We start from the raw sequence: 12735 nt of genomic DNA, 5'->3' as shown, positions 1-12735 counted from the left end.
TTGGACAAAGTGGCATCTTCTTAATTCTTACTTAACTTTACAGAATTATTCTTTCTTTCAAGAAACATTTTTCGAACAACATAAAGGCATCAATATATATATCATATATATTGATGCCAACCCAACATTCCAACCAACATTCCAACCCAATTTTGAGCTTACGACTACTAATGTTCAACTCCGTAGCTTTATAATTTTGAACTTATCCAAAAGACAAGGAAACTCCTGAATCAGTACCCCCAGAGGTATTGATTTGTTATGGAAACATGGAGGACTTTGCGACTCCACAGATTTAACGTGCATCAGTCACCATTTACTACACGGGGAGTCTTCGGCCAGTGGGGATTGAACCCACGAACAGGCATCGATATTATAACAAATGCTCAGTATGTGTGTGTGTGTTTTTTTTTTTTTTGTTAAATGTTTAAGTTGTTAAAAATGTGTACCATATTTTCCCTTAAAAGTAGAACATGACTCAACAGCCTGTTCTGAGCTAGAGGAGAGAGTCGATCTTGATTAATGATCCTCAATTTCGTGTGCAACAACATGATTGTAGCGATGAAGTCTTCAAACTAACTTTACTTTTAAGACTATAGTATTTTTTGCTTGTTTTTATATATATTTTCACATTCAATCAGAATAAGCTGTCCCTTAGTTTAGTTATGTCAGTTGTTACTCATGATAAATGTATAATTAAATTGGTCACTAAGAAGGCAACTGCTTGAATAAAATATGAATAAAAAATTAGTATTACTCCTTTTTTTTTACATTTCCGTGAAATCTGGTAAATTTTCAGAATAAAATCTCAACTTGTTTGCATCTAAACTAGCTTAAGGGAAGAAATATTTTCATACGTCTTTATTACTTCTACCTTCTATAAGTAAGTTTATTTTTTGTATTTTTGTATTTGTATTTAACAAACAAATATATAACTTTATTGAGAACAAAAACACATAAATACAAAGAATATATATTCGTCGTCAAGAGGAAAATCCTGTCCAGGCGACAAAGAAAAGTAATACAATAAATTTAAAATAGAAATTTAAAAAAAAAAAAAAAAAAAAAAAAAAGAATCATAAATTATTTTGCTCATCATAAGACGTCATATATTGTTGTACACTGTAATAATAGAAAACAAAAAAAAAATGCATGAAACTATATATATATAAAAAAAAAAATAATAAATAAATAAATAAATAAATAAAAAAATATAACAAAGGTAGCATAAGAAATTCATTTGGATTGGCACAAGACTGGTATAAAAAATCAAATGCTTCCTTTAAAGTGAAAAATAGAGATCTAAATCGTCAATGTTCATCATAAATTGAAATAAAGCACGCTTAAAAGAAGAATATATTTTGATGTTTTGCAATTGAAATGGTAATTTATTATATAATTTAGGTGCTAAGTAAAAAAACTGTTTTCGTGAAATTTCTTTTGTAAAGAGGGGAATCTCATACATTTCAGTTGGTCTCCTTTCAGACACATTAGTTTTTAACTTGCATATTAATTTATTGTTGTGTAAATAGAGTAAAATACGAAAAAATACATTATGGCGAAATGGTAATAGGTTAATTCTTGTATATATATTGGTAGTAGTTACACTTGAATTATTTATATTTAGAGAATTAATAATCTTGAAGCATTTATTCTGAACTGAGATTAAGGGAAGTAAATTAGTTTTATATTCACCGCCATATATTATCGCACCATAATTAATTAAAGAATAAAACCAGGAGTAATAGAGTGCTTTCACAAAATTAAAATGAATTTTATTCTTAAGGTGATAAAATTTAACTAAAACGAAACGCAATTTTTTAACTAAATTGTTAATATGTGTTTTCCATTTTAAATTAGAATCGATATACAGTCCTAAATATTTGATATTATTTACAGATTGTAGAATATAGCATTGACAATTTTCATTAGTACTTTTGCAGGAGAGAGAGTGAAATTTTAAATTTAAGTTAAATTCTGATTTTCTTAAACTGAAATAAATATATTTAGTTTTATTTAGATTTAAATTTAAGTCATTTATTGTAAACCATTTTGAAATTATGCGTAAATCAGATTCAATTTGAAAAATTAGTTGATTTAAATCAGTGCAAGAATACAAAATTACGGAATCATCAGCATACGTTATTATCTTACCAAAAAGTTTGAGTTGACAAAAGTCATTGATGAATATAATAAACAATAAGGGTCCTAGAATAGATCCTTGAGGAACACCACGGTTTGAAAAAATATAATTACTAAAATTACTTCGGATTTTAACTCTATGTTCTCTGTTTGAAAGATATGAAACAAACCAATTTAACATAATTCCTCTGAAACCAGCAAATTCTAATTTTTTAATTAAAAGATTGTGATTGACATTATCGAAAGCTTTTGATATATCAAGAAATATAGCTACTGTTATCTTATTTTCAGCAATACTATTATGAATAAATTGTGAAAATTCCAAAAGAGCTTTTTCTGTACTTTTGCCTTTAATAAATCCATGTTGATTAACAGAGAAAAAATTTGTATGTTTTAAATAATTGTACATTTTATCAGCTAGAGCTTTTTCAATGATTTTGGAAAAAACAGGTAATATTGAAATTGGTCTATAGTTTGATAGGCAATTTTTATCGCCGGTTTTAAAAATAGGAGTTATGGTTGCTCTTTTTAAAGAAGTTGGAAATATGGATGACTTGATTGAGGTATTGATGAAATTAGTTATAAAATTTATATTATTGAGAGCAAATAGTTTAATTAATTTTACATTAATACCGTCATAGTCAAAGGAGTTTTTATTAGAAAGAGAATTTATTAAGTGAAGTACTTCACAATCATTCAATTCTAGGAAAACAAACGAGGTTAAACTTGGTGAAATATATATTTGCAAACTGTTTAAATTTGGGTTTGAGGTACTGTAGGCATTTGCAAATGATTTATTGAATTGATCAGAAGATTCATAGTCGTTTAAAATATCAGGTAAAGTAAGTGATTTGCTCTGATTACCAATAATGCCATTTACAAGATCCCATTTTTGTTTATTTGAATCACAATTTAAAAATTTGAATTTGAAATATTCTGATTTTGCTGTTTTAATTAAGTTCTTAAGCTCAGAAACTATAGTGTTGTATGCTGTTTTGTAAATAATATCCCATGGATATTTTCTAGTTTTTTTGAATAGTTTTTCCTTTCTTCGAATTAAAATCAAGATATTATTAGTCATCCAGTTATTTTTGGCTTTTTTGTTTGATTTATGCTTATATTTAAAATTATTTTTTAAATTATTGAGTTTGAAAACAAAACTTCGATATTGTTGATCAAGAGAATCTTGAGGATTGTAATTAAATTTGTAATTTGACAGATAATTATTGAGCTTATTATAGTTGATTGAAATTTTATTTTCAGCTTCCTTAATTTTATTTACCTCATCGTAATGAACACTGCAAAAGGTTGGATAGTGATCGCTTATGTCATTTATGAATATTCCGGATTTGATTGAAAATTTATTTGTTTTTACGAAGACATGATCAATGCAAGTTGATGAGGAATTTACTCTAGTTGGTTTGTCTATGTAATTTTGAAATCCAAATTGGCATAATAAATTAATATATTCATGAGTAATAAAATCATCACTTAGAATATCAATATTTATATCACCCATCAGTATTATATTAGGATATTTAAGCTTAGAGATTATTACTTTAAGTTCAGTATTAAAAAAATCAACAGTAAAATCATGAGATCTATATATAGATAGAAATAATAAATCTAAAGATTTGCAATAAAGTAAGATAGATTCTGCGGAAACAAAATGTATAGCTAACTCTGAAATATCAAGACATTTTTTAATAAAAACACAAACACCTCCAGAGCGATTATTATTTCTGCAATTAAAGAATGAATTATAACCATCTATTGAGTAAAAATTAGTTTCATTTTGGTAAATCCAAATTTCCGACATAATTATGACACTTATATTTTCAATCATGCTAGAAATATGTGAAATAAAATTATCAAAGTTGGCTCTTAAACTTCTAATATTTATATGTAAAATATTAATGTTTAACTTACAGGTTGAGGTAATAAAAAACTTTAAATCGTCCAAATTTTCAATTTTTAGGCAGTCCGGCACAGATAAAAATGTTTCTTCAGTTGGATGGAATATTAAGGTCTTGAGATGATTTCACACGCATTATTTTGGACGATTCATCTTTTCTCAGGAATATTTTACCATCACGAACCCAACAAAACTTGAATCCCTTTTCAGATTTAGCCTTACGTGAAAGATAAAATAGATGCTTCAGTTCGGGAGTCAAATGTTCATTGAAGTAAACAGGCATTTCAGTGAATCTGGAGTTGATTTCGCAGGTTGAAAGTTTACGATTTCTCAGTTTCTTTAAGAGCTCATCACGTACAGATTTGGATTTAACTTGAACGATGATGGGTTTAGGTTTATCTTTATTAAAGCTGGGGACTCTGTGAGCGGTGATCAGATTTTCGGATATATTAGTATTCGCAACATTATCAATCTGGGATATTACTTGTTGTATGTCTTCATTTTCACATTCGGGTAAGTTACTTATTTCAAAGTTGGATCTTCGGGAATATTGCTTGAGTTCAATAACTGCTTCTTTTAGTTCATTCAGTTCCTTCTTTATTTCTGCGCTTTCTCTAGTTAGCTGATAATTTTTTGCTTGTAAAGTTTTGTTTACGTTCTGTAGCTCTGTGATAGAATTTTTCAACTCTTGAATTACTTCACTGTTGAATTCAATTGAACGGGTTAAGTCATTGAATTTGTTAGTTATTAACTCTTTTAGGTCTTTATTTTGCTGTAAGATATCCTCGAGAATGTCTGGGCTAGTTGCACTTTTTATTTTCGTTGGATTTTCCTGTGATTTTGAACATCGTGCGCAGGTCCACTTTTGTTTTTTATCAACAGTAAGTCTTCTAAAAGCTCTTTCAGCGAAACCACCACAATGAAAATGAAAAACAGAATTGCATTCACCTTTGCATGTTAATCCATCTGAGTCTTCCAGAATTGGTTCGGTACATGCTTTACACAAAATTTTTGACGAAGACATTGTTTGAAGCAATATTTATGTATAGAAAGCTTGCTTACTAAAACATTAAATTGATATTTTCAAATTTTTATAATTATAAGTGAAATTAGACTTAAAACAATGGGTAAAATCAAAATATTCAAGGAGCGAGAAAAAGCGTATGCAACAGAGGCTACCAGCTGTTGCCAAAAAACATTACAACTTTAATACATTTGTTTAGATTTCATAATGAATCAGTCTTCTAAAGGTTCATTTAAATAAAACAAAAAAACTTTTTTATTACGCTTAAATAGTTTTTGGTTAAATACAATTTTAAAAAAAAAGATTTTAGCAATTTTGTCCCTGTCACTACTACCTCTTAAAAATATGTTTTCCTTTCCTTAATTAACGTTGTTCTTGCTGTCGTCCCAGTGGCGCGATCTATGGCTAAAAATTCGACTTCTGCCACACCCATACGTCGCACCCGTTTATTTGGCAGACCCATTAATTCGTGAAAATTTAATAATTTTGACTTAAGACAGAGAACGATCCATCTCCAATTCAGTACACCCAGAGGTACCAGTTTGTTATGGGAACATGGAGGACTTTGTGACCCTACATATTTAGTGTGCACCAGTCACCATTTACTACACGGGGAGTCTTCGGCCGGCTGTTTCCTTAATTAATACAAAAGTTATATGCTTCTTCAAACATTTGTAATGCGGTTTACCAGAGTTTCATTAGGGTGTCAATAGAGTGTGAACTAGATTTCCTATTACTATCATTATCGAAAAAAGTACTTCATTAATCATGTTTATTACTTATGAATTATCACACTTTCTCAAGATTCAGAATTGTATATTCTTATATTCCTTATTAAAAAAAATGATAAAAGCTAACAGATTCGGATTAACAAAATAACATTTCAGTGAGTAAAGGGAAATCAAACACACTATCGATCACGATCGTGTAGGTGGGTTTGAATAAATCAAAACTTGTTTCCATTACCGGAAAAAAAACATTTTTTTTTATTTCCAATGCCCACCTGTGTTAACATCCGTCAATTCAGGCATATACAGGGCGATTTTGTTGGTCTCTCTTTCAGGGGCACCATATTAGGTGGGTCAACGTCGCTCCCTCAGTGAAAACAGATAGTTCAGAGAGAAAGAAAGAACATCCATGCCTTGCACGGGATTCGAACCCAGAACCATTCTGATGCAAGGACAGTTCCCTGCCCGCTACACTGGCCGGTCCGGAAAAACAAGAGGAGAAAAAAAATGTGATCAAATTAAGTAATGTTATGCAAATTAAGTAATTTAGTAATGACATTTCTAGTAAGGGAAAAACTTTATTCTGGTAATAAAAACCAAAATATTAGGCATTTAAGCCTTTCAGTTAGTGGTAATTTTTCCGTTCATATGGTAATGATTTACCGGAAATTCTGGTTTTCAAAATTAAAGATTTTGCTACAACACATTTAGAAAAATATGCAGAACTGAAAAGTAAATTTAACCGAATAAACGGTTTTTATGCCATTATCTAAGTATCGTGATAAAATGATCTAACTTTACCACATTTATCTTATTTTAGCATACATTGTAAAACCATATTTTATTGTAAATTGTCAAAATCATTCTTAGCTTCTATGAAAATTATTGAGCTTTTTGGTGTTAACATAGAGCCAGGAACATGGTAAATTTTACCATATTCTTAAAGTTTTGACCATACTTTTTTCTCATTGTCGAGTGTAGTTTAAAGGTAATTTTTTAAAACACCCGCGAACTTCAAGGAACAATCAAACAGGTTTTTATATTTCTTCCTCAGTGGAGATTCGTTTTTAAAATATACCGGCACCCTTGCTTTTTACCTTGGTTTGATCCGAGAATTTTTACAGTGAAGGCTTATACAGAGATAACAGTACCAAGGTCCGGAACTGCTGAGAGCTATTTGCAACTTCATTGCAAAAATATAGTGTTTTGTGTTTTAAAATAATTTTTATGACAAAAAAATTGCGGAAAATTCATTTATAAGCTGCATAAACTTAAGTTTTGAAAAAAGGGTCTTTTAAACTTTGTGACTCCTTCTGTTTTTGGCCCTCAATAAAATTTGTCCCGGAATCCATAAGCAAGGTCCGACTTAGCCTATTTGGGGCCCGGGGTAAAAACTTCTTTGGGGGCCCCCGTCTGCTTCACTTTTTTAGTTATAAAGAACCGAACTTCATGGAGGTATCTAAATTTTTCACCTCATTATAGATAACATAATAAGAAAATTGACTAGAACCTAAAATAGCTAAAAAGTCCCCCCTCCCCCCCCAGTTCAATGGTCAGACGAAATATTGTTCTGTTCATTTTACTCATATATTGACAATTCCATGTCCATCATTGCCGAATGCAGTTTTCTGATTGTCATCTAGCTTCGAAAAATTAATATCCTTGCTGACATTAGGACGGATTCAGCTAAATTTTCGCTATTACGATGGCTCAATTAAGTCAAGCGAAAGCCCGTATTTTTGCAAACATATCGCATTTTGTGATACGTAAAAATACAAGTTTTTCATTGGCCAAATTTATCCATCGTAATTGCGAAAATTTATCTGAATTACGTCCTTGAAAGCCATAGATTTACGAAAGATAGATTTTTTTTGTGTTCATATGATAGATTAATGAAGAAGCTAACATAAAACTGACGGATTTTACACAGTACTGATATTTTGTTTTAAAAAAATGTTTAATTAAGAAAGAAACCTAAAATAAACTCTCAATTCGTTTCGGGGACCCCCTCTAATGTGGGGCCCGGGGCAACTGCCCCGTATACCCTTGCCTTAGTCAGGCTCTGACTCTCATTTGTCACAATCCCCCCCCCCATCTCACCATACTGCATAAACGTACACTTGTAATTCAGTTATTACTATTTCCACGCTTTTAAACGTTTGTAGAATAAATGGAAAGAAATGAGGCAAATTAGAATTTTGCAAAATACTACTTTTCCACTTAACAACTACTTTTCTACAATAAAAGTTGCATTTCGTAATGAGCTCACAAACCTGCATATGTATGTGTAACAATAAATTAATATCATTCATTTTAAAAAGAAAGAGGATTTAAATAATTCAATTAAAAATGTCATGTACTGTTGAAAATTTCGATTCTCTTTCTCGCCATTGACTTGGCGATCTGCCGTCTTTCATCTGTAAGAAATTAACTTAAAGCAACCCTTAAAACAGTAGAAGAGTTTTCATTTCGTTCTGCAAAAATTTAGCAGATGCAAATTTTCTTTGAATCGTCCTTCGATTTGATTGGTTATCAACTAAGAGGCGAAAATGAAATGAAATCATCATGTGACGTAACAATTTATAGAACGGTGCATTTAAGACGGTGATTGTTCGTGTTTCTCCTGATAGAGGTAATAAAGAATTTTAATATACTCTATATTCACGATACATTTTATTTGCTAAATAATTTCCCTTTACTAATATTTATATTAAAATCTTGTATTTTATGTATTTTCTTTCCACGTCGAAAGAAAAATGTTCTGTATATCTTCAGACGCTTTTACCAAACAGTTCTTCCAGAATGGAAGAATTCTTTTTACATTCGGAACATTTTTGTAATATTTAAATTTAATGTGATCAGATAATAATTTTTTTTAATAATAAATAAAAGGCATGACAAATGTGATTATTAACATATGTGTTCGGTTTAATATCAGAGACTGTATAGATGTTATTTCTGGTATTGTTTTTAGTTAATTAATTAAATTGATCAAGTAGAAAATTTTAAGTATGTAAAACATTATTTTTCAGCTTATAATACACAAATAAAAATTTTGCTGACTTATTATAGAAATAACGATAAAAATTAATAATTTACTTGTTTTCAAATGGAAGTATTTCAATTAATATTAAGTAATGCTTCTAAATTCAAAATTAGCACACTTTAGTAAATATAAAATTTCTAAATCTATTGTTTATATGAAAGCTATATAACAGAAATGTGTTGAATAACCAAAATTAACGTTTTTAATTATTTATATAAATAAATCAATCAATTGGAATTAACTGGAGGAAATTCTAATTTCTTTTAAATGTTTACATTAATTCAAAACTTACTATTTCCTATTTATTTAAAGTTCTTACCATGTATACATACTCTATAAACAAAAAGAAAAAAACGAAAATAAATCTTATAGATAAAAATAAACAAAAATGCATGTATTAATGTTTTTTTAATATTAATGTTAAGATAATTAATTTAAGATATTAATTTTAAGATTAATGTTTTTTTCACAGTTGATTTAATTCATAATTTTCGTGATAAAACATTTGATTGATCATATGCGAATATATAGAATATTTTATTTTTCTTATCTGAGTCTCAAACATGACATTAAAGGACATACTAAGAGTTTAAAAAATATTATAAAAATTTTTTGAAGTCGTTAGCTGTTAGACCACACAGTTAACTTTTAGTTATTGTCTTTAAAATCAATAAAAAAATTTTTTTTGAGAAAGTAATAATTTCAAGGACTTTCAGTACTGGATAGTATTTAATAATGCAATTTAGGGAAAAAATACGTTTAAAAAATATTTAATTTTGGAGAAAAAAAAAGATTTTTTTAAAGTTGAACTATTATGGTCAAATGTTTCATTGTGCATGTTTAATGTATTATTCTGTATACTCACAAACTGTTATCAAAGTAATGCATCGGAATCATATAAGAAGAAAAAAACCTTACGGTTAACACTAGATTGCATAAGGAAGTCATTTTGACTGCTTTTAATTTCAATTAGAAAAACAATGTTTTATATAATGACACAATTTCTTAGAATTTTGCACAACATATAATTTTTTTATTGTTAATATTTACTTATAATAACTTGTTATATAACTGTAAATAATATAAAAAAATATTAAAAATTAATATTAAACAAATTTCTTTACACATTATTTATTCTTTTGCAATCCAGTCCATTTTGATTGCTTTTGGGCAATATAGGTATATACAGTCTTTTTAGTGTTAAAAAGTACCGAATGTTACACCTCTTTTATTTTTGTGTGCAAATTTAACGTCCCATTCGTTTGGGATCAGTCCCGTAGTGGACTGATCGTTAAGACGCGGTGGTTCCCAGCCGATCACCGAAGTTAAGCATCACTGTCTGCATTCAATATACGGGTGGGTGACCGCTTGGATTAGTCTGCATAGGGACCGAGGGTGTGCGGTATTGGTCCTCGTTTAACTGTTCTACCGTAAAGTGCTGGACTTCGCGTGCAGGTCGTCGGACTACCGAAGCGGGGGTGCCATTCCCTCTGCAAATTATCATCCTCAGGGATGTTTCCCAAACCGTCGCCAATAGCCCATTGTGCATCTCTAGTGCGACGTAAATGAACTACAACATCGTTTGGGATCATTGAACCCGAATTTAATGAGATTCAATTAGATTTAGGAGCAATTTAAAATTAATTACTAAATTATTGTTTTAAAATTTGAAGAAAAAAAATAAACTGTGCATGATATGAGTATTTAAAGAAGCTCTTTTATACTGCGCATGCAACAGAAAAAATTTAATTATTATAATTTTGTAGTGAATTGTAATTGGTAACTAATGAAAAAATGTCTGACTTTTACATTGTTAAAATTTAAAAGTTTTAAGCACTTAACTAAGTAACTTATGTATTTATTTTGTTTAAAAAAAAAGGCTCAAAACGATAAAAAGTTTTCCGCAAATTTCATTTTGTATGAATTTGTATTATGTTATTTGCAATACTACAAAATTGACATTTGTAGAAAACCGCTGCTAGTTTTGAGTTTTCTTTTAAAAAGTACACAAACTACTTAGAAAAGTGCTTCAAACTTATAAAATTTTTATGATTTTAGAATCGTACTTTTTTATTTATATATTTGACAAATATGATAAAAATAAATAGTATGATTTTTTTTTAAATTTCTCTGCTTATGCTCAGCATAAAAGAACTACTTAAAATACGCATAGCATGTGGAGTTTTTTAATGATTTTTTTTCTTCCAAATTTTAAACTGCTTCAAAATTTTTCTTTAATTTTATTGAATGCGTTTTTAGATTACAGTAGAAAAAAAAAAGAAAATGTAAAACAAAAAAAAAAGTTTGTTTTTTTTTAACAAACTGTCAATATTTCCATGTCAAAATCTAAAAGTGCATTAACATTTCATATGTATAGTATAGCAAACAATTTTAATTTATCCGTAGTTATTACGATGTCATGATCAAAATAACGGTCTGAAGTTGAGTAAAAAAAATTACGGATTTTGATAATTTCCATACTAATTTGCTAAACATAAGTTTTTTCCTCATAACTACCTAGAACTATGAAATTCTGTTCTCCCGAACTCATTTACTAATCTTCTTTTTTTTTACTCTTCTAACAAATATAAAGACAATGAAAAAGAAGTGTATAGGATTTTATAGAAATATAAAATTTAAAAAAAGCCAAGAACTTTTATTTATCCTCTTTTAACGGACTATTTTGAAATTTTATCTTCACTCCTTATCAAAAAAGCAAGAAAACATAAACCTAATTCTGAAAATGCTCTGAGCAGATATTTTTAGTGCTTCAAATACAAAATTATAAAGAATTCTAGTATTAATTTTTCCCGAAAATTAAAACATTGATTTCTAGAAGTCAATCTTATTTCATCATTTTACATAAATATCAAATTTCAGTGTTGTTTAATTTTTAATTTAGATATATTTAAATCCCATATCTATATACAGGGATGAGATTCTTCCGCGGATTTCCGCTTTTTCTCAGATTTTTCCATTTTTTCCGCTAATATCCGCTGAAATTGTTATTTGCACAAGTTAAAATATTTCATGAGGAATTTAATTTTCCGCGGAGCGAAATTATTGAAGTCCTCATTCCTTCATCTGAAGTTTCTCTAAAAATCATTTCCTTGGGATAAAACTGGTTGACCTTTATACAGGGATGAGATTTTTTTCGCTTTTTTCTCTCGAATTTCAGCCTTTTTATCAAAAACTCAGATTATCTAAAAGTTTCTTTTTTTTAATTTATTTATAAATATCCCCTTTTTTAAAAAAAAAAATTCAGTCGTTGAAGTCAAATAATTATATTTATTTACGATTTTCAACGAAAAATAGAAAATTCAAACTACGTCCTAGCTGCTAACCCTTCCGCAATGTTTACTTATATTAGCTATTTTCTCCGATTTCACGCACAGAAAATAAGATTTTCCGTATTTTTTATCGTCAGCGGGATAGCTCGTATTTTCGTAATTTAGACGTAGCTGCTTCTTGTATTCTGGAGTGAAAGCAAACAAAAAAAGCGAAAAAAATAGAGGTGAAATTGCGGTGAAAATATTTATTTGCTCATTCAATTAATCTTGTAAATTTTTATTTATTGTGTAAACAAAAAATAATTCAAACAAGCTTTTTAGAAATTGACTCAGCAAATATCTCGATTTTTATTCACGCGATTTTAATATCAATCATCGATTTTCGTATTTACCTGATTTAAAAGTTGCGCATTGCAATTCTGACTTACGCTTTATAAATATCGTACATTATGACTCGTATTTACGAGATTTAAAAATCTAATATCGTGTTTTGTATTTTTGAATTTTTAAAATCGCGATTTTATTATCAATCATCGATTTTCGTATTTACCTGATTTAAAAGTTGAACGTTGCGATTCTTATTCAGGCCATTT

General features: G+C 28.8%; 1 protein-coding gene across 1 annotated transcript; it reads right to left on the bottom strand.

Moving 5' to 3' along the window:
- Positions 1–1251: 1251 nt before the first annotated feature.
- Positions 1252–5244, bottom strand: LOC147801920 (uncharacterized). Its single transcript, XM_087154710.1, has one exon. The coding sequence runs from the start codon at positions 5076–5078 to the stop codon at positions 4146–4148; it is 933 nt and encodes a 310-aa protein (XP_087010836.1). The 5' UTR covers positions 5079–5244; the 3' UTR covers positions 1252–4145.
- Positions 5245–12735: the final 7491 nt, after the last annotated feature.

Source organism: Parasteatoda tepidariorum, chromosome 11 (assembly GCF_982258835.1).
Source record: "Parasteatoda tepidariorum strain Cologne lab strain chromosome 11, Ptep-v5.0, whole genome shotgun sequence".
Lineage (NCBI taxonomy): Eukaryota > Metazoa > Arthropoda > Arachnida > Araneae > Theridiidae > Parasteatoda > Parasteatoda tepidariorum.
Note: the sequence above shows the minus strand (reverse complement) of the source record. Positions and strands in the feature narration are given on the sequence as shown.